Source organism: Camellia sinensis, chromosome 5 (genome assembly GCF_055761805.1).
Source record: "Camellia sinensis isolate YWXY chromosome 5, ASM5576180v1, whole genome shotgun sequence".
Lineage (NCBI taxonomy): Eukaryota > Viridiplantae > Streptophyta > Magnoliopsida > Ericales > Theaceae > Camellia > Camellia sinensis.
The window spans coordinates 32,317,053-32,340,361 of NC_138965.1; the positions used below are offsets into that span (position 1 = coordinate 32,317,053).

General features: G+C 46.8%; 1 protein-coding gene across 1 annotated transcript in view; it reads left to right on the forward strand.

Moving 5' to 3' along the window:
* Window positions 1-775: 775 nt before the first annotated feature.
* The window catches only part of LOC114260263 (nuclear pore complex protein NUP98A-like), a 35,123-nt gene continuing 12,589 nt past the window's right edge, over window positions 776-23,309 (forward strand). Inside the window, exons 1-2 of the mRNA XM_082871659.1 lie at window positions 776-872; window positions 1,161-1,251. Coding sequence (XP_082727785.1) covers window positions 776-872; window positions 1,161-1,251 — 188 coding nt within the window. The remainder of the gene's footprint in view (window positions 873-1,160; window positions 1,252-23,309) is intronic.

The window sequence follows — 23,309 nt, forward strand, 5'->3', positions numbered from 1 at the left end:
CAAAAGATCTTTTGGCCAGCATCCCTTTTGATGTTGATGCACAACCAACATAAACCCTGCCTCCTCCAAAGCCAAAACGAATCAAAAAGGCTCAGCCAAAGGCAAAGGTGTCTCAGATCGACTCTGAGGATACCTTGCCTATTTCCAAAGCGGCTCCAAGTGAGAAAACTGTCTCTGTCCTTGCGAAGAGGTCCGCCGAAACATTTCCATCTGATTCTTCCAAATCAAAAAAGTCGAGGTCATCTTCTGCAATGACCTCCGGGTCTAAAAATCCTGCTGCCCCCTGGGCCCCCGAAATTACCTTGGAAGATAAGCCAGTCATGGCCAACAATAGCGCTGAGGACATCAATGTCGGCGTAGCCCTCAGTACTGCTCTGCTTCTTCCCGGCGATCTTGACTGAAATGCTGGGTTGAGCGAGTATGAAAATTACGCTCTGATGCTTTAACGTTCTGTTCAAGTAAGTGTCTTTCATCTGGCACTTTTTTCCTTCTTTCTCATACATAGAAATTTTCTAATAACTTCTGTTTTGTTCAATTTCAGGCCATCCAGCATACCCATTCTTTCTCTATTCAACCTTTCAAAAATCGAGAGAAGTTGGCCAAGATGAAGAGGGAGTTCTCTGCTCTTCAAAAAGCCAACAAAAGTTTACAATCAAAGATGAAAAAGTTGGAGGGCCAAGCCGAGGCTGCAATCAAAGCCCAAACTGACACCGAAGAGAAGACTGAATCTGCCGAAGCCATTAGAAAGGTTTCTGAGTCCCAAAGAAAAGAGGCCATGGAGAAGATGGCCAAAGCCGAAAAAGAGCTTCAAGAAGCCTTGGCCACCAAAGAGGCTAAAATCAAGGACGCCGACGAGAAGGCATATGCTCAAGGTATGGCCGACGTCACGGAGGCTTATGAAATTCAAGTGAAGCAGGCATGCAACAAGGGTTTCACCCTTGGTTGGATGTCTCTTCTAAAGAAGCTTAATGTCCCTGAGGACTCGCCCTTCAGAAATGCCGACCTCATTCCTCTTCTATTCCCTCCAGCCCCAACTCCAACTCTAGCTCAATCTGACAATGACTCTGAATCTGAGGAGGAGATTTTAGTGAGGAAGCCAAAAGATGTTGCTGGGGTCAAGTCCCCTCCTCAGAATGAGCAAGTCCTAAACTTGACTCAAGATGAGGAAGGTGATGAGGTTCCCAGAGACGCTGCTCCTGAGAAGGCATCAACCGACATCACCATTGCTGATAAGAGCCTTGACGAAACTTTGTAAGAAATTGATGCTGAGCTTGCGGCAGAAAAGGCGGCCAAGGTGGCTTCTCAACAGCCTTCCGAGGTCCAAACCCAGCCTGTTGCTGATGCTGAGGAATCTTAATTACGATGTCTTTTCTTTTGTACTTTGTTTTTCTTTGTTTTTGAAACAATGTAAGCCCTCCATATGGCCGATGTGCCTCCTTTTTCTTGCATGCGTAATACAACTTTCCTTCACTGAGTATTTGTACCTTTATCTTCTCTTGGCTGCTTCTGTATGATTCTACACTTAGAATATTTTTGTATATCTTCTAATATACTCTTCATTCTTTGTGTAACCCTATCGGGGTAATGCACCTCGGTTATACAAACTGATGATTTACCTCGACAAGTACTTGTCTTGTAAATTGCTCATAAATTTCAACAAGTGTAAAAACATATACTATTTTAATTTCAACTTGTAAACTTTTAACAAGTGTTGAACATCATATTGGTTTAACACAACTTGTAAATTGCTACAAATTTCAACAAGTGTTAAACAATGATTTCTGTTTAACTTCAACTTCTAAATTGTCCACAAATTTCAACAAGTGTTAAACAATGATTTCGGTTTAACTTCAACTTGTAAATTGTCCACAAATTTCAACAAGCGTTAAACAATGATCTCGGTTTAACTTCAACTTGTAAATTGTTACAAATTTCAATAAGTGTTAAACATATTTTTCTTCTCTCTTCTTCTCTCTGCCCCCTAATGTGAACCTGAGTTCCACTTGGGTTCTCATTATGCATGTATTCTAGAGATAATGTCAAGTATTTTGAAAAGAGAACCAATTGAGTCTTTATTTATTTACTTCGGCAAATGGCAAAGGAACAAAGAAATTCTAATGATAGAAAAATTTCAAATTACAAGTGTTCCAAGGTCTTGACAACTCTTTGCTCTCATTATCTTCAAGCCGATATGCCCCATTACCCAGTACCGAGATGATTTTGTAGGGTCCTTCCCGATTTGGGTCAAGCTTGCCCTCTTTGGGATCCTTTTTGTTGCCGACGACTTTTCGTAGAACGAGGTCACCAATTTGAAATTCTCTTGGGGTTAACCTTCTTCTTATAAGCTTTGGCAAGCTGTTGCTGGTATGCTGCGAGCTAAATTGCAGCTTTCTCCCTTCATTCTTCTAGAAGATCCAGATCTCGGGCTAAGAGTATATCGTTAGTCCCGTTCTCTACTCCCTAGGTTCTGATTCCTGGGATGCCGATTTCCAGCGGAATGATTGCTTCTGTGCCATAAGCCATGGCGAAGGGAGATTCCCCTGTTGATCTTCTCGGCGTAGTCCGATATGCCCAGAGTACATTAGGCAATTCGTCTACCCACTTTCCTTTTGTTGCCTGCAGCCTCTTCTTTATCCCATCCAGGATTACTTTGTTGGATACTTCTGCTTGTCCATTGCTTTGTGGAAAGCTTGGGGTTGAAAAGTAGTTCTTGATTTTGAACTTTGCACAGAAGTTCTTGATTAGCTTGCTTTCAAATTGAGTTCCATTGTCTGCAACAATTGCTCTTGAAATTCCAAATCTGGTGATAATGTTCTTCCAAATAAAGTTCTTTACGTCTACATCTCGGATTTTGGCAAGAGGTTCTGCTTCTATCCACTTTGTGAAGTAATCTGTTGCTACCAGCAAGTACTTCCTTTGTCCAGTTGCTTGGGGCAATTGCCCAACGAGATCCATGCCCCATTGGGCAAATGGCCAAGGACTGATACAAGGTTCAAGCCTGCTGCTGGCTGGTGTATCAGAGGTGCAAACTTTGGGCATTGTTCACACTTCTTTACATAGGCTTCTGCATCTTTCTACATATAAGGCCACCAATGCCCCTGGGTAATGGCCCTATGGGCGAGTGATCTGCCCCCCGCGTGGCTTCCACAAATTCCTTTATGAATTTCATATAAAAAATCTTCTACTTGTAAAGGGTGTACGCACCTTAAAAGGGGTCCAGTGAAGGACCTTCTGTAGAGATGCCCCTCTGTTGTCAGACTAAATCTTGCCGATTTCAATCTAATCTTGTGTGCCTCTTTGTGATCGTCTGGCAGCTTCTCTTCTTTCAGGAATGAAATAATGCGTCTATCCAGCATGGTCCTGTGTCCACGTATACTGCTTCATGCTCTGTGGATAGTGGCTCGACACTCGGGCCTGACAAATAGTCGATCATTATTGTCCTTGCTTTTCCAGGTTGTACTGCACTGGCTAGGTAGGCCAACGCATCGGCGTGGCTGTTATCATCTCGGCTAACCTGAAGTAGTCGGCAGTTCTGAAACAAGGCTGCCAGCTTGATGACCTCTTTTGCGTAGGCCGACATCCGTTCATCTCGGGCAGAAAACTCGCTCGTTGTCTGGTTGACGATAAACTGGGAGTCGCAGAAGACTATTACCTCGTCTGCCTCTGCTGCTACTGCCAGCTTTAGTCCTGCAATCAATGCTTCATATTCTGCTTCGTTGTTTGAGGCTTTGAACCCCAAACAAATGGACTGTTTCACTATCTGTCCATCTGGAGATATCAGCACTACTCTTACCCCCGCTCCCTGTTGGTTTGAACTCCCATCAACGAACAATCGAAAGGAGTTGCCGATGTAAATGCTGCAGGGTCTGAGTTTTTCCTCTTTTCTTTGTTCTTTTGCCTTTGACTGAGTTTCTCCTTGCTTCGTTGGACATCGTTCATCCTGGCTCAACGGAGCTCGATGTTCGATGGATTCTTGTGTGAACTCGGCCACGAAGTCAGCCAGAACCTGGCCTTTGATTGCTGTCCTTGGCCTGTACTCCAGGTCATACTGGCCTAGGGTGACTACCCACCTGGCTATTCTTCTTGTCAGGTCTCCTTGTTGCAGTAAGGACTTCAAGGGGTGTTCTGTTAGCACCACAATTTTGTGGGCCTAGAAATAATGGTTCAACTTCTTTGAAGCCATTACTAAAGCTAGTGTCAATTTTTCTAAGGGTAGATACCTTGTTTCTGTGTCGGCTAGGGTTTTGATTGCATAGTAAACAGCCCTTTGTTCTCCTTTTTTTTCTCGGATTAGTAATACACTTATCGCATGTTCTGAAACGGCTAAGTACAGGAACAGCTCCTCCCCAGGTTCTGGATTTGAAAGAACTGGAGCTGTGGTCAAGTACTTCTTCAGGTCGGCTAATGCGGCCTCGCATTCTTCGGTCCACAGGAAGTTTGTGGCTTTCTTCACCAAGTTGAAGAAAGGTCTGCACTTATCTGACCTTCTGCTGATGAATCTGTTCCGGGCTGCGGCCCTTCCAGTTAGCATCTACACCTGTTTTGCCGACGTCAGGCTCTTCAACTCTAGGATGGCCTTGATCTGATCTGGGATGGCCTCGATGCCCCTTCTAGTTACCAGGTATCCTAAAAACATACCAGATCCAACTCCAAATGCACACTTCGATGCATTGAGTCGAAGCCAATATGTTTTAAGGATTTTAAAGACTGCTTTTAGATCGGCGAGATGACACTCAGGCTCCTTGGTCTTAACGACCATGTCGTCGATGTAGACTTCTACTGTTCGGCTAATCAGGTGTTTGAACATTTTGGTTACCAGCCTTTGGTAAGTTGCTCCTATGTTTTTCAACCCGAAAGGAATTACTGTGTAACAGTACAGGCCTTTTGGGGTAATGAACGCGGTCTTCTCTTCGTCTGGGGGGTACATGGCTATCTGGTGGTACCCCATGTAGGCATCTAGGAAGCTCATTCTTCCATGCCCTGAAGTGGCATCTACTAGTTGGTCAATCTTGGGTAGAGGAAAGCTGTCTTTAGGATAGGCTTTGTTGAGGCTGGTAAAGTCTACGCAGACCCTCCATTTGCCGTTCTTCTTTTTTACCACCACTGTATTGGTTAGCCATGTCGGGTAGTGAACTTCTCTAATGGCTCTGGCCTCCAAAAGTCTGTCTACTTCTTCCTCTACTGCTTCGACGTGCATCAACGTCGGTCTTCTGGCTCGTTGAATTACAGGTTTGGCCGACTGTAGACACCCCATTTTCGACCGACCTTAAGAATCAGACGTCACCAGTTGAGCGCTCGGTGATATTGCATACTGTGCTCGTTCAGAAGTTTCAGAGTCCCGGCTGCAAGCCTTGCCTTCGGACTTCCGGACTCTTTCGTGCCTTGCCTCGGTTTGTGAACCAGGCTCTGTTTTCTCTGTTTTCTCTTCCCGAAGGGAGAGAGAGGTCTCGTAGATCATCTCTCAGTGGCCGTAGGCTACGTTTCGTGGTCGTAGGCCATTTTTCCCATTTGGAGCCCGGTTTTTGATTTTTCGGAGCCGTCGGCCGTGTGCCTCGACTCGGGACCGCCTAACCATCTCCGTTTGCTCCGGTTTTTCGTATACATCTTATTTCCTCCCTTTTGAGGAACACTGTTGCCCGAGAGACCAACTTCGTGGTCGAACGCCACCTCCGGTGCTTAACAGCCCATTTTCGGGGCCCCAAGCCGCGCGTTTCGGTCCCCGAACCTCCGTTTTGCATCCGTTTTGGTTCATTTTTGGTGGAGACCTTATTTTCATAGTTAGGAAGCTTGTAGGAGGGTGGGAGGCCAGCCATTGTTCTGAAAAGCCAGCTTTATTTCTTCATCGCTCTCCGACGCCCGTTTTCCTCACTTGAAAGCCAATGTTGACCACCTCGGGGCCACTTTCTTGAACCCTAAACCCCATATTTGTGTTGTACACACCTGGGAGGCCACCAATATTTGGTGGCCGACCAGTAATTGTACCTGACCCTTTTGACCCCCTCTAAAAAATGGTCTTTTCTCTCTCCTGGTTCACTTTTTCTGGGTTTCAATCACATAGTTGTGTTGTGCAGACATGGGAGGCCACCAATGTAAGGTGGCTAACCAGTAATTGTGCTTGCTTCTTTTGACCCTTGGTCGGCCATCCAGGGGAGGTGGCCGGCCGGCCACCTGAACTCTCAAAACCTGGCCGGCCATGACCCCCTCACCTGGTTCCTTACAGTTATGACCTCTTTTTCCCCCCAGATCCTGTATCCGAGGGGGACTCTTTTGGGGAGAAATTTGAATTTCGTTTTCCCCCCCTTTCCTTGCCTCTCTCCCTCTATATAACCAGCCCCTCAGCTGCATTTTGAAGGGTTACAAAAATTGGTTTAAGGCTCTTGCATTCAATCCCTCTCTCTCTCTATCCCAAGCACCAAAACACCCTTAGTCCTACACCATTTACCCTACACCTCATAGCACAAGGCCTCCATCCTCCATTCCAGCAACTTGAGGCTGCTTTCCAGAGGTGAAGAGCTCCCAAAACTGGTCCAAGAGCTGCTGGTCCATTGGTCTACAAGGGTGAGTCCCATTTTCCCTCTTTTTTTGCCTTGTTTTGCTTTCTATCTAAGCCATACTTGCTAGCATTTTTGGGCTCCGACCCAAACTATAAATAGTCATATTTTGTACTAATCTCCTTGTTTGATTAAGGGTCTTTCTCTGTTTGAGGTCTCCTACTATCACTTTCTCCTTTATCTCTCTTTTAGGCCAATTTTTACATAGTATTTTAGGCCTATTTGTGAGTTGTTTTGGACTTTTCCATAAACTGTAAAATATCTTGTTTTGAGCCCTTCTTCAACATTGTTGAAGGGCTTTCCTATGTTTGAGGCCTCCTGCTATCACTTGTTTCTTTATCTCTCTCTTAGGCCAATTTTTGTATAGTATTTTAGGCCTATTTGTGAGCTGTTTTGGACCTTGACATAAACTGTTAAATATCTTTTTTTGAGCCCCTCTTCAATATTTTTGAAGGGCTCTCCTCTATTTGAGAACAGAAGCTTCCACTTGTCTCTTTACCCCTCTTTTAGGCCTTTTCTTGCATGATAGTTTGGCCTTATTTGTGATTATTTTCGTGGCTTGATGTAAACTGTAAAGTGCCTTGTTGTGGCACCCTCTTCAACTTTTTTGATGGGATCTTTGCCATTTGGGGCCAGCTTCTGTCCCTTTGTGTTTAATCTCTATTTTAGGGCCATTTTTGCATGATAGATTAGCCCTATTTGCATTCATTTTTGGGACTTGTTATAAACTGGAAATATGAATTTTTTGGGACTTTCTTGCATCTGTCTTCATGCTTCATGATCAAATAATGCATGCTTCGTATAGCTGTAAGTCATTCCATGTGCCTAGTTTCGAATTTCGGGGTTCATTCCATACATCGGGTGCCATGTTTCCATGATTCGGGGCTGTTTTGTATCGCATTTCAGCACTGAAATTTTCATGTTTGCATACCATGTTCCATGCCTTGCCATGCTTTGGTAGAGTGGCATTTCTATGCCTTAGGATCGGTCCTCGGTTTGCGTGCATGTGTGCACGCATTTCGAGTGTCTCATTTTCATCTCATGGCTACTGATGTGAGTGTGGCTGAGGTCCACTCATGTTGGTGTAAGTCCATCATGCATTGTGTATGCCATTGCAATTCATAGCATTGCGTATGCTAAGTTGTATGTTAGAGCATTGTGTATGCCATGTTACCTCGTGCATCGTGTATGCCATTTCATAGCATCGTGCATGTCATGCATATTGCATTGTGTTTGGGATAGGAGTTAGCCCAAGCATGGGAAACGAGGGACATTTCGTTCTTCGAGTGACGGAACGTGTCTCAATTCCCAGTCACCGACACTCCGAATAATCCATGATGGAGTTTAGGTCTTGTTGTGTTTATATGTGCATTCATTTTATATTGAGTCGTGCAATTCAACTCCTCGGCCATCATGCATCGATATACGTGATTGGTGGCACGAGGATCGAGGACTACACTCCCCGAAGAGTAGTTATGCATACATATGTGAAAATACTTTGCCATGCCCCTTTGTTGCTCTCTGTTGCAGCAAATCAGAAATCGGCAGCCTTCCGGAACTTGACGCGCATTCCAAGAACAATTGCAAACAGAGGCAAACCGGGGCATTGCGAGGGATTCTCCGCACAAGGCAACCCGAGCATGCATCATTCATCATCCGGAGCAGATTTGAGGCAGTCCCTGGCTTGCATGCCAATTTATTTCTTTCCTAATTTAATTTGTTAATTAATTAGGGTTTTGTACATATTTGGACTGTAATTATTCATTTGGGAATGTATATTATTTATTCGGACCCTCTGAGCAAGGGCAATGTTGTAATAAGTGTGTGTGCGTGTGATGTATGTCTTCCAACCCCACGTCTTTCTCCCTTTTATTTACCCGCTTATGATGGTTAGATTAGGGCATGTTTCAATTAGCATACAGTATGATAGCATGTTTGCATTCATTCATCTGTTTTGCATGCACTGGGCTCGGCGCATCTTACTAACTGCATTGTATTTTCAATTCCAAGTTGAATACATGTTAGCTGTAGCATTTCATATGCCATGTCTAGAATAGCCGAGCCTGCTATAGTTGCATTTTTGCATGCGTTACATTAGGCATTTCTGTATAATTAGGATCATGCATGGATTTCCAATTAGCTTCTGTTTTGGCTTGGAGTACTCGGTAAGTTTTATGCTTTAGCATCCTTGCATGCGTGTGAGTGACTGCCATGATAGCATGCTTACCATGAGGCTAATTGCTTATGTGATATAACTGCCTGAATGCCTGTGGGTGAAGGTTGGGTTATTTGGATTGGAACAATTCATTCACTGTGAGTTTTTAAGCCCACTAGATAGTGGCAAAATCATGTTTTTTTCTAAGCCCACCCGAGGGTCGCAAATCCACGTTTTAGCCTACTTACGGGTAGCACCATCAAACCATTTTCAAACAAACGAACATGAAATGTTTTGTTCCAATTCAAGCGATCCAGTCTATACTTGTATGCTGTGCGCATCACATAGTAATCTAGGCTAATAACCAGAATAAGAACACATAATGTTTTCAAAAATAGATATCATGGTTAGTAGAGGCCGATCTTTGATCGGGCAAGCGGGGGTGCTCACGAAGTGACCTTCCCCAATCGTACCCAAGTTCCCGAGCCGAGGCAACTTTGGTGATGACGGACACGTGGCCTTAGGCAACGAGTCAGGGTTTCCTAAATTTCCCAAAATAAAATATTTAGGTGGCGACTCTGTATCTGGCAAAGCAGTCCATGTTTGGCACTTCTTTTCTAAAAATCTATTTTCTCAAAACGATTTGCCGGATTTGGACTCTTTGGTTCAGATTAAGAACCGTGACATTTGAGTCCTGAACTATAGTGAGCCCAATATCGAACGGAACGGGGACTCATTCCTCCCGGGGCGTTCGGAGACGTCTACAGTTTCTGGCGACTCTGCTGGGGATTTAGAGAACTTGACTTGAACTCATGATATCTGTTTTTGACTACACTTGTGTGTTTCTTTGCATTGCATGTGCATTGGGGCGCCTAGGACACCGTGTTTGCCATCTGCTATTCCTGAACGGTTTGCCGGAGGCTTGTCTTGTCATGGCATGACCATAAGGCTGACCGGTTATGGGATCTGCCAGTATGGGAACACAAACCCCGGTTTTACCGAGGCACCCTTTTTGACCATTCGACCTAGTGCATATTCGGATCCATAGTGACCATTCCAAACTAGGACAGGTTGCTTACCCGTTTATATGTTGTTTGAAACCGCTGCGTGCGTAGTGAAACCCTAGCTCTTGACAAAATAGGACAGGGAAAACCCTACCCCAACATAGGGGTGTTTTGGTTCTCACTTATCTGTTATGTGCTATCAGAGTGTGTCTCTATAGGGATCGCATGTATCAGTTTGAGAGTTTGGGGCATCAGGCCTGTGGGCATCAGTCTGTGTTTGAGAATCAGTTATCTACAGGTATCAGATTCAGTCTTTGGGGACAGTGATTCAGGGATAATGATCAGTGATTGAGGACAATGTGTATCCAGCTTATCGACCATGTGTTGTTATGCCCAGCTGTGTGTTGTGTATTTACTATAAGTTGTTATGCTGTCCGTTTATCTGTTTGTTTATTTCCTTATTGCTTTATTTACCTTTTTACTAGGGCAGTTTTAGCACAATTGCTTCTGACCCAGCAGATATTCCCCAAGCACTTTGGACAAGAGGTCGTCGGCTCAATCGATCCGAGGATCTGGTTGACGGACAGCCAGTGTTTCATTCTCTACCCCCAGTTGTCAGAAGAAGGCTAAGAAAACGCAGTGTGTCTGAGCAGAGGTTACCAGAACAGTGGTCTACCCTAGCAGTGAACAGTCGGGCTGAGGTTTTAGTTTCTGCCATAGAAATACACATACCAGTCAGTCAGCAGGATCAGCAGAGTGTAGCCAAAATAGAGGAAATGATGCGTCAGCTCCAAGAGAGCATGAAGCAAATGCAGGAGGACGCTGTTCGCCAAGCAGAATTCTATAAACAGCAAGCCACAATCATGGCCCAGCAGGCGAAGCTAATTACCCGGCTCCAGCAGTAAGCCGGAGCGTCAGCCTCACATCCAGTTCCTCCTCCACCAGGGATCCCGTTCCAGAGCAGACACCAACTGTCCAGAATGTCCTGCCAAATGCCCGGAACACCTTGCCAAATGTTCAGAACGTCCAGGAGGGCACAGACCTTCCAACGGGGCTGGCTCCGCCCCTATTTCCGCCTCAACTGTCCAAGGCGCCTACGCCTATCAACCAACCGGACTCTCCCTTCGAGTTCGAAATAGACCCAACAGCACTGAAATTGAGCAAGCTCGAGAAGCTTTTTAAAATATCACAAGGGGTAAAGGCTATTCCGGATATCAAAGACGGATATACCGATGTGGCCGTGACGCTACCGGATAGATTTAAAATGCTGCAGATCGATCGCTTCGACGGGTCTAGGGATCCCATGGTCTACCTTCGGCTATTCTCAGATATACTGCGGCCAATGGGGCTAACTAGACCCCAGAAGCTTTCACTATTTAGCCGGACCCTGTCGGGTGTAGCCGCCATCTGGTATGCAAAGTTGGAGGATGATGTCAAGCGGAGTTGGAATGAAATGGCTGAAGCCTTTGTTGCGCAATACTCTTACAACACCTAAATTGAGATTACAACTCGTGATCTCGAAACAACAAGGCAGGAGCCCAAGGAGAGTTTCTTGGATTTCGTAACCCAGTGGAGGGTGAAGGCCTCGATGATGACTTTAAGGCCCACCGATAAAGACCAGATCAGGATGATTATGCGCAATCTCCAGCCAAAATTCATGCAAAAGATGATTGTACTCCCTTTCTCCACTTTTTCAGATCTGCACGAAATGGGGGTAGAGATTGAAGATGCAATGAAACAGGGTCTGATCGACCAAGATAGGGAGCAACCAAGAAGGACTTTCAACCGTAACAACAATGCAGGCTCGAGTGGCGCTGCAACTGCAAGAGCTTCAGAGGTGAGCATGGTCACCACCATCCCCTCTCCCCTTCCAAGACCTATGGCAGCCACACCTTTCTCCGGTGCATCCGGAAGTAACACCCAAACCACGAAATACCAACCCAGAGGCCAAAGAAACTTCACCCCATTGTATATGCCCCTGTCCAAGGCTCTAGGGGTATTAATCAGGAAAGGGCATCTAAAACCCCTGGAACCGAGGTCGTTGCCAAATCCACTTCCCCCCTCTCCCAACCCAGCCAAATATTGCGCATATCACCAACAACACGGTCATGACACCGACCAATGTTTCAGATTACGTCACAAGATTCAAGATCTCGTTGACAAACAGGTGATTTTGCCACCAGAAAGACCCAATGTCACAACCAACCCACTCCCTACACACAACCAAGCTCCACCTCCCAAAAGAATCAACTTTATCCAGACTGGGGTCGTGTCTTACGATCCTAGCATCTATATCACCCCGTCCCATCTCCCCAAGCTGGAGGTGCTCCTTCCTGACTGCACCAACTCTTTGTGCATGATGGACATCTCCACAACCCAACCAGAGCTGACGGTGGTAACCATCGAAGATGGGGCAGAGCAGACTTCAGAAAAGAATGGAATTGTTGAGTCTGGGATTGAACAGTCTGAGAGTTCTGCTGGGGAAGTCTATGATCTGAGTGAGTACATCTTGTCAACAGGCCAGATTGGGCTGGGTATAGAATTGCCAAAGGAGGAAGAGCTATGTGTGATCCAGGAGGACGGATTTGAGCAAGGGCCAAATGATTTGACAGCTGTGGAGGAGGACTTTGCCAACCTACAATTTTTCATTGACCAAGAATCAGGGGGCGCGGCAGTCAACTGGTTTGATTATGAGGAATCAGCAGAGGCCACTGGGTGGCTGGATGACCAATTGGATGTGGTGGAAGAGTCCCTACCAGAATAGAGCCCGGTAGGGGCAAGAGTATCAACTGTGGCCGGAAGGGCCGGAAGTCAGATTACATTGCTGGAGAGTGCCGATACGAAGAATTTCGCTCAGAACAGGAGCATTGTGAATGCAGAGAAAGCTGAACAACAAACTGCACTAACGCAGGTAGAACAAGAAAAGATTTGGGATTCTGAGAGAATCCGGAAGGCCAAAGTCCATGAGGGGACCGAAAGTGCTGTGTGCACAAAAACAGAAGATGCTGCGGGCATGTGGGCTGAAAGTACTGAGAGTACAAACATACCAGGGCCGGACAGGTGTCTGTTGGCCGCTAACGGAATGTGGTGGGAAGAGGATGATTTATGTCTTGCCCACACAGATGAAGATTGGGGAAACCATCAGCCAGACGACACCTGGTATGTTGGAGAGGTCGACCATATGACGAGGAGCGGGCGGTATTTCAAGTCCCCGCACCTGGACCAGCCAGAGGCATCTGGGAAGGATAAATAAGCTGAGAAACAGAAGGAGAAACAGCTTGAAGAGGAGGTTGTACTCAAACAGTTAAAGAAGATACAAGCAGACATCTCCATCTGGGGACTGCTTATGGCTTCACGAGTGCACAGACAGGCTGTCCTTTCAGCCATGGACAAGGCCAAGCTTTCTATAGACACCACGCCGGAGCAGCTAGTTGGATTGGTTTTTCCGGGAGGAGGTTCCCCGACGTTGACCTTTTCAGATAAAGAACTGCCGCCTGAGGGCGCAAATCATAACAAGCCCCTTTACATCTCCGTGGAATGTAGAGGCAAGTGGGTGCCAGTGGTTTTCATCGACACGGGATCCGCCATTAATGTATGCCCATCAAGGACGGCATATGCGATTGGGTTGAAGCCCGCAGACTTCGTGCCGACTACTCAAGTGATCAGAGCTTATGATAATACCAGTAGGGAGGTGATGGGGACCGTCAAAATTCAGACCCAGGTTGGTCCAGGACAACACAATATTGAATTCCATGTCTTGGACGTTCCCACAACCTTTAACCTACTTTTGGGGCGACCGTGGTTGCACCAGGTCAAGGCAGTCTCTTCCACCTTGCATCAAATGTTGAAGTACCCTCACGGGAAAGGGGTAGCTATTGTTTTTGGGAATTCATCAATCCATCCACCGCCAGAAGTGTCTACACCAGTCGTGGAAATCGAGCACGGCATGGAGGATGTGTTCTTATCAGGGTTTACTCTGGCTGAGGCCCGGGTTGTGCAGAATATCATGGTTGTTAATGAGGGAGTATATGTCAGTGCTCAATCTGTATACCTCATGAACAAGCTACAACACATCCCCGAGATGGGATTGGGAAAGAGCGGCCGGAAGGGCGCTGCAGCATTGGCCGAAGTGTCGCACAATCCTCATATCTTTGGCTTGGGTTATCTGCCCACCAAAGAGGACTGGGTGAGGAAGGGTAAAGAGATGGCTGGGAGAGCCAAAGCAAAGAAGGTAGGGAAGCCTTTTGAGTTAATGCATTGACCCATTCAGGGTACCCTGAACGGACACTTCGTCCGGGAGGGGGAGGACTTCCCATTTTGTGGCTTCCCAGAGCCGTGGCTGAATGCGGAGAGGAAGCGCGTGCCTGGTTTTGAAATCTTTTTTGACCTGCAATTATCCGGGGATGACGTTGCCGAAGAGCAGACAGACCCATCAGCTGAGGTTGAACAGAGTAAGAAAGTGCAGTCTGAGGACACCGAACTTGAAATGGGGGTAGCACTGGCGTGTCTACTTTCAGAACCTCCGATCGACCAGGAGTGCTTGGGAGATAACTTCTCGGTATGCATGATCGGGAATGGAACAGCTGCGGGCCCGCCAGCAACTATTTTGGATGCATCTATCGCACCCTCTCTCACTTGGCAGTATGAAGAGGGATTTTTGTCCAGCAGTACCGAGTCAGGTAGTGAGCCGGAATCTGATTCTACCGAATCTTGTGAGTCGGAATCAGGTTCCAGGTCGATTGAGTCTGAGTCTGGTAATCCTAGGGATGATAACCCGGATGCCACAGTCTTGTCCAGGTCGTCTTTTTCTTTCTCTTTTGAGTCTGTTGTAACCGAGGAATCGGACGATTTGGATGTGCTTAATGAGAATCAAGTAGCTGTGGTTTCTGAGTACTTTTCTGTACCTTTGATTTATTGCATTAACTCAGACTTTCAAAATTTTGATGAAAACGACAAGACGAAGTTCCTCCAGTTTTGCAACGCTTAATTGAACAAGAGCAGGAAAGATTTGTTAAACCCCTGGTTGATGAAATCACTACAGTAAATATTGGTACTGAGGAGGACCCGCGGCTGGTCCAGATCGGGTCCACGTTGTTTTTAGAGGAACGCGAGCGCTTAGTTGCTTTATTAAAAGATTTCAAAGATGATTTCGCATGGTCCTACGAAGACATGCCTGGAATCAATCCTGAGATAGTACAGCACCGGATCCCTCTTGACCCCGAGGCCCGACCCGTTAAGCAGAAACTCAGGAGGATCCGCCCCGACTGGGCTCTCAAGATTAAAGAAGAGGTCACCAAGCAAATCGACGCAAGCTTCCTGCTGGTATCCGAATACCCGACTTGGTTGGCTAACATCGTCCCAGTGCCGAAGAAAGATGGCAGGATCAGGGTATGCGTGGATTTTAGGGATTTGAACAGAGCTAGTCCCAAGAATGACTTTCCCTTGCCGCATATTGACGAGTTAGTGGACTTCACAGCGGGGCATGCTTTGCTTTCGTTCATGGATGGCTTCTCAAGTTACAATTAGATAGTGATGGCACCCGATGACAGGAAAAAGACTGCTTTCACCACCCCGTGGGGGACTTACTGCTATAGAGTGATGCCGTTTGGGTTAAAAAATGTTGGAGCTACATATCAACGGGCCGCTACTACAATATTACATGATATGATCCACAAAGAGGTTGAGGTGTATGTGGACGACATGATTGTCAAGTCCAAAGAAAGAGAGGGCCATTACACCGCCTTGCAAAAGTTCTTTCAAAGGATCAGAGAATTTCGGTTGCGACTAAATCCTCAGAAGTGTACATTCAGTGTTACAGCGGGAAAAATGCTGGGGTTTCTGATTACACAAAGGGGCATCGAGGTCGACCCTTCAAAAATCAAGGCCATCTTAGAAATGCCACCACCAAGGACTGAAAAGGAGGTGCGAGGCTTTCTGGGTAAAGTGCAATTCATAAGACGGTTTATCTCAAAATTAACCTTGACTTGTGAACCACTTTTTGGTCTCCTGAAGAAAGGCAAGAAATTCCAATGGGACGGCCGATGCCAAGCTGCTTTTGAACAGATCAAGGAATATCTTCAGAACCCGCTCGGTTGTCACCACCAGAGCCGGGGAAACCGTTGATATTATACCTTTCAATGACCGAGACCACAATGGGCTGTATGCTCGCGTAAGAATCAGAGGACAAGGTGGAGAGAGCCATCTACTATCTGAGCAAGAAGTTGCTAGAGTATGAGACCCGCTATACACCATTGGAGAAGGCTTGCTTAGCTTTGGTATGGGCTACCAGGAAGCTGCGGCACTACCTGTTAGCTCACTCCGTAATGTTGGTTTCACAACTCGATCCCATCAAATATCTTTTCGAGAAACCAGCACTTACGGGTAGGCTAGCTCGTTGGTTGTTGTTGCTCTCCGAATTCGACCTGAAATATGTAACACGCAAGTCAGTCAAGGGAAAAGTAGTAGCAGAGTTCTTAGCCGATCATCCAGAGGAAGAAGGTGAAGCAGTTGAATACTTACTCCCAGATGAAGCCATTTTGCACATCGACGACGAGTATTGGACGATGTACTTTGACGGAACGTCAAATCAGTACGGGTATGGGATAGGAGTGTTGCTGATAGCACCCGACAATTCCCGTATCCCTCTAGCCTTCAAACTCCGGTTCAAAGTCCCGAACAATGAAGCAGAATACGAGGCATGCATTACCAGTCTAGAAGTGGCCCTGGAACTAGGAGCAAGACGGTTAAACATCATCGGGGATTCAAACCTTGTTGTGTCTCAAGCAAAAGGAGACTGGAAGGTTAAAGAAGAAAAGATGATGATGTATCACCAAACCTTGGACCTGTTAATCCCTCGGTTTGAAAAGCTAAACTTTGCTCATCTTCCAAGAGAGAACAACGGGTTCGCAGATTCTTTAGCAACTCTATCTTCCATGATAGACATCCCGTTTGGAATCCAGATGCGTCTTGTCGTCATTGACCAGAAATTTGCGCCAGCCTATGAGTCGATTGCTGCTATAGATGAGGTTCAAGACGAAAACCCCTGGTATTATGACATTTGGAATTTCTTGGAAAAGGAAGCATACCCGCCAGGGGTAAATGCCAAGGATAAAAGGGCAATTAGAAGAATGGTCGTTCAGTTCATCATCTGTGGGGGTAAGCTGTATAAGAGAGGTCATCTGGGAATGCATAAGTTGTGTGTTGAAGCCGAGGAATCGAAGCGCCTGATGGAGGCCATCCATGGAGGAGAATGCGGTGCACATATGAACGGAGTAATGCTAGCAAGGAAGATCCTCAGACAGGGTTACTACTGGTCCACCATGGAGGAGGATTGTATCGGTTTTGTTCGGCGATGCCATAAATGTCAGATTCATGCAAACCGCATGAACATCCCGCCGTCAAAGCTGTACAACATGACTTCGCCATGGCCATTTTCAGTTTGGGGAATCGATGTGATCGGGGCTGTCACTCCGAAGGGATCGAATGGGCATGAGTTCATCCTGGTCGCGGTAGATTACTTTACAAAATGGGTCGAGGCCCAATCATATGCGGTGTTGAAGGCGTCGCACGCTGCAAAATTTATCAGAAACAACATCATCTGCCGCTACGGGGTTCCAAACGAGGTCATTTCAGATAATGGTTCCCACTTTAAGAAGGAAGTGATTGACTTGCTGGAAAAATACAACGTGGCTTTCCATAAGTCATCCACATACCGGCCGCAAACCAACAGAGCGGTCGAAGCTGCCAACAAGAATATCAAACACATACTGCAGAAGATAGTGGAAACCTACCGGGATTGGCCAGATAAGCTGCCATTTGCTCTGTGGGGCTACAGGACTTCAATTAGAACTTCTACCGGAGCGACTCCGTATTCATTGGTTTATGGGATGGAGGCCGTTCTACCTATCGAGATTGAGGTTCCGTCATTGCGAGTATTGGCTGAGTGTCAAATAGCCGAAGTAGATTGGAAGCAGAGCAGATTTGAGGAACTCATGCTCTTTGATGAGAGAAGACTGAAAGCACTGTACCATGTTCAAGGTTATCAGCGCAGAATTTCCCGGGCCTTCAACAAGAAAGTTAAGTCCAGGGATCTAAAGAAAGGAGATTTGGTGCTCAAGGACAACCGAGCTCCCATCCACGACCCAAGGGGCAAGTTCAGACCCAATTGGACTGGTCCCTACATCATTAAAGCTATCTGGTCAGGTGGAGCTGTGGTTCTGATGGACCTAGATGGCCTGAAATTTTCCCAACCGATCAACATGGACAAGTTGAAGAAATATTACCCCTGAGAGGCTCGCTAGGCCGAAAACCCGAAAGGGCGACCTAGGCAAAAGTTAGAGCATTGAAAAATTGGAAAACATAAAAACTGAGCTCGCAAGGTTGAAAACCCGCAAAGGGCTTGGCAAAAGTTAGAGCGTAAAAGGAGAGTGAAAATACTCGAGTGAACCTAAGCCTAAACTACGTAAGGCTTGATTCCCATCTTCGGGATACGTAGGCAACATCATCCTGAAGTTCAGCCATAAACTTTTCCCCGATCAACTTTGTCTATTTGATCATCTCAGTCATCTTTGTCTATCAGCTTCCATTTGAATCTCCGGTGCAGTGCTATTCAGACTAGGGACAACTTTTCGTTGCCATGCAGTGCCGCAGCACTCTTCAGACTAGGGGCAACTTTCCAGTTGCAGGGATCCGGGGTTGTGCATCTCAGTGACAGATCTCAAGAGTGTCCAGTTCTGATCCATATCGAAAATGGCTTTGAAAAGTTTTAATAAAAGTTAACTTTGTTCAAATTAATCTTTCTACAACTAAGACCATTTTTGGACCAAAGAGGAAAATTTTCAGTACCACAACCTTCAATTTCATTGATTTCAAAACAGAGTTCTCCTGCTCTTGCATACAATCGAAGTTGTTTTTTATCACATTCATAAAGAAAACTTGAAAGTACTAATAAAGCAATAAATCCGAGGCATAGTCAAGTCAGGTGTCCCTGCGCCCCCTCCCAGAGATGGTCGAAGCTTCTGATACCGAGCTGGGCCCAATCTGTGCCTCTTCATTGAGCCAATCCAAGCACTCATCAGACAAAGTGCAACTGAAAGTGGGAGCGGGGGCCAGGAGTTCTCTCGTCCTCCATGTTGTGGCATATCGGGCAAGCTATGTACCTCGAACTGGGAAGACAGTCGGATACTCTATCCCCTCTGGCGGGCAAGTCTGATCATGGCCGAACTGGCGTTGGAACCGGAATGGGAAATAAAATACACAGTGAGTCAAGCCAATCAACTGAATCCCAGTCTGTCGGGACATACTATAGCTCATTGCCAGGAGATTGAGCCAAGGGCAGCGCTAGGCGATGTGATCTGCAGACAAATTGCACATCCAGTCGAACCACCATCCCTCATCAAAGGCATCGACTAGGCGTTGTCGAAAGAAGTAGCCGCGAGCTGAGTAGGCTGGGCAAGAGTCCACGACTTGCAATTTATCCATCAACCATACCTGGGGAGGGATGAAAAATGAGAGAATAAAGAATAGAGAGATGCACGATGAGAGAAAAGTAAGACAAGGGTTTTGTGAGAAAAACCGAGCATGAGGGCCGAGTGATATGAGCATTACATATGTAAGATTGGATGGGAAACATTACCTGCAGTAGTAGTGGACTCCCCGCAAATCTGGTCGTCTCCCGGCGATGGAAAGCATCCAAGCCCATCAGCGTCTCAGCCAGTGTCATTGCAATACAACTCTTTCCATCCCTCAAGCCTTGAGAAACTTCAATCAGGCGAACGCTAGATCCACCAAAACCCGACACAAGCAGAAAGTGAGATAGCATACACAAGCAAAGGGCATGTTGTCAGAAACCTTGCCAATGATGGTCGCCACGGTCACCAGCGTCAGAAAAGCGATGAATCAATCCGAGGTTGTCCAGTTCCCCATTACAGGTCAGAGACCGAGTGTCATGCGTGGTGAGTCCACACATCCACCCTAAAGCTTGGGCGTGACCAAAGCGAAACTGAGGCAAGATCTCTTCACAACTTTCGGATTCCATCAAAGCTTGAAAATCTTCGAAAGTTGGACATACCTCTTGCCCGCCAAAGCTAAAGACATGCGTCACCGAGTTCCAAAACCTTGCCGCGGCATGAAGGAAATGAAGGTGTAGCGGAGTGCGGCTCAGCGTGAATAGTGCATTCAAGCCAAAGCCCCGGAAGTTCAACTTTTCCGAGCCGTCTAAAGAAGCAATCTAAGCTGTGAGATTTTCGACGAGAAACGCCTCCATTTTGGTACAAAACTGAGATGAAATGAATGAGCCATGGAGCTAGGAATTTTAAAGAGGATAAGGCACTGTTCGGGGGGACACGTGTCGAAAATTTGGTGGTGGCTGAACTAAGTGGCCGGCCGGCCACCTTTTCTAGCAGGTCGGCCACCTCTCCCTCCCTCAAATGCAAAAAGCTGGTCGGCCAGCTCCCAAAAGTGGTCGGCTATGCTGCAATCTGCGTATTTGGCCCTGTTTTACTCTCCAGAAGAAAGTTCCTAGCATTTTCATGCATTGGGAGTGTCAAAAGCCTCTATTTCTCTCTGTTTCGGATGCGTTTCGTCGCCCAAATCGTCTGAAATACACCTTGTTCATAGAGTTGTTGTTAAGTCTTGCTTACCGAGTTGTTGTTTTGCTTATCGAGTTGTTGTTTTGTTGGTTAAGCTGTTTCGTTTACCGAGTCTTGTTTAATCGAGTCGCCGAGTCTTGTGCATTTGAGTTATTACTCTTTGTTTATCAATTTTGTTGTGTTTTTCTTATCGAGTTTGTAAACTTGCTGAGGTTTTTGTTGTTGTTTCTCAGTAAGATTAGGTTGTTTAGTTTGTCGTGTCGGTTCGCTACCTGACTTGGCACATATACAATGCACATTTACCGTTCAATCTCTTTACTTGCAAAATGATGCGATGCGATGCTGAGAACATAAAGTACAACACTTTTTAAAAAAAAAGCTGTTTCATTCCATCACGCTTCCATTGTTACAACATTTTACAGCAAAGGTACAAGTTTGACAGAAAATAAAACTGCCTAATAATGTACAATGTGCTACAACTACTAGTAAAAAAGATAAATAAAGCAGGGAACAGCTGCGCCAATGCTCTCAAGAGCAGGAATGAGAGGCCCTCTTCGTCCTCTTCTGCGGAACAAGCTCTGCACCACCGGCACCATCTGAGTCGGAACTGTCATCCTCAGGATCCTCCTCTCCACTCCCGGAACCAGGGTCAGAACCCTCCTCTCTGTCAGCAGAGGTCTCTGACTGATGATCTGTAGCCTCCTCCTCCTCCTCGTCCTCATCGGGCTCCTCCTCTACGATGTGTACCCTGCGTCTGCAGGACAACTCCCCTCTCCCGGTCCAGTGAGAAGGCCGAGATGGCCCGGCTCCCCGAGAAGGTCGAGATGGCCCGGTCTGTGGCGGATATACTGAAGGCATCTGAAAGTAAAAAGTACAGTTTGAATACATCAGCTCAAAATGTGTGTATCAGATACAGATGCAAGCCAACTACATCAAATGAGGGTGCATGCAGATACAGTATGTGAATGTGGCATGTCAGATGTGCTCTACACATACAATTAATCAAAGCAGTAAAATGTTCAAGGTCAACATGTCGTCAGAAGTACGATAAATGTGAGAAAACTAAAGAGTACCTAGAAACCCATGATGGACAGCTGCGCCTCTCTACGCAAGACCATGCCCTCGAGTGAGGCCACCAATCCGATCACCCCCTCCATGTACTCTCTGGGTAGCTGCAGATACAAGCTCAAATCATCAATAAATAAAGGAATGTCTAAGTATTTGAATGATAGATGAAAAACAGCAGGGCGTACCGACGGTGAGTCGGGATCAATGACATATCGATGATCAGGCATGGGAGGCTCTATCGGAATCGGGTAGGAGGTCCCGTATCGCCATCCTGTCAACTCAGTCGGCATGTCTGGCCATCCGGCATGATGATGAGTCGGAGGAATCTGGGGGACCAGTCCAGCCCTCCCTCTCGATGTGCCAGCCCTGCTAGTAGAAGGGGCGCCTGCAGCCCGAGCTCGACTCAAAGATGGCATGTCAGTAGACCTCCTCGAGGGAGTACGGACACCTGTCAACGGAGGCATCAAGTAGGTGTGACGGTAGGTCGCGTACTCCCCGTCCTCTATATGCAGCAGTGCATCAGTGCCTAGCCTAGCGTCAATGACACCCTGGGGAGTAAGCCTATCAGCGAGCCGCATATCGTCTGGAGGTGCTAAGGGAACACTCGGCTTAGGAAAGCCCATTGTCTGACGAATGAAGCGTTCCCCCAGGAACCAGGCCCAACCAACTGGCCCCTCGAACAAGATCCTATACCGAGAAGAGGCCCATCCTCCGGCAAACTGAAATCGAAGGTCCCCACCCAAAGACAACCAGGGCTGCCAGGTAATCTGCGGATAACCAATGCATAGGCTGATCAGAAATCGTAGGTGTACGGAATAAACCGGAGATGAAAACATTGTGAATTGGGAGTTTTGGATTACCTCTGACGGCCGCACCGTGTCGAAGTACTGCCGTAGGTAGAGAAGAGTCTCCCGAGGCCGCGGCCGGTACTGGCCCTCGAAAACAAGCGAGTAAGGGGTCACAAGGGGCACCTCCACCTCCACCTTTGGCACTAGTACGGGAAAATATGCGAAAACCCATAACTGTAGAAAACGGGGCAAAAGCCATCAGAATACAGAATGCTGAGTGCAGGATGTCAAGACAGAGTATAAAGTGTGCCGTGTGTGCAATATACATACATTGAAAAGCAGAAATGCAAATCAAGAGGGCAGAAAGTACCTCCCAGGCTCTCCAGTAGCCGCCAACTACGTTCCCCCGTCCGCGGGAGGTCGCGCTCATATAGCAATAGAGGGTAGCCAAGCTGGCACCACCCCAATCATACCAACTAACCTGTGTGAGGTCTGCCAGAGCACCCAACAGATATAGCCCAACGGTGTTCCCCCTGTCGGCGAACAGAGTAGTCCTGAAGAGGAACATCAGAAGCCGCGGGCGTACTGTGTAATCTCCTCCAGAGTCTCGGGCTCAGTATGCCTAAAATGTGAAGAAAACCAAGTGTACCGAACTCGGCCCGAGGATCGGTCGACCGGTGGATGAGCTCCCAGTAAGTAGATCCAAGCGGCCTCCCACTGGCCCATATCCTTGTCATATGGGATGGCCCTGCCTCCCACGTCAAGGCCGGTCAATACAGCAAAGTCAAAAGGGGTCATGGTCATATCCCCGGCAGATCCCACCACCTCTCCACCAGGGCGCCCATCAACGTCCTGCTAGCTGGATAACGAGATATCCCAGCACAAAAGGATTAGAATTCAAGAGTTTGGGCTGTGTGTCCAGATTTCAAAACCTGTGGACTGTGTGTTTACCTCAAAGTTCGGGCCGAGTGTTCAACATCAAAATATTTGGGCTGTGTGTTCAGATTCCAAAATCAGTGGACTGTGTGTTCACCTTGAAGTTCGAGCCGAGTGTTCAACATCAAAATATTTGGGCAGTGTGTTCAGATTCCAAAATCAGTGGACTGTGTGTTCACCTCAAAGTGTGGGCTGTGTGTTCACCTTCAACTTGGGCT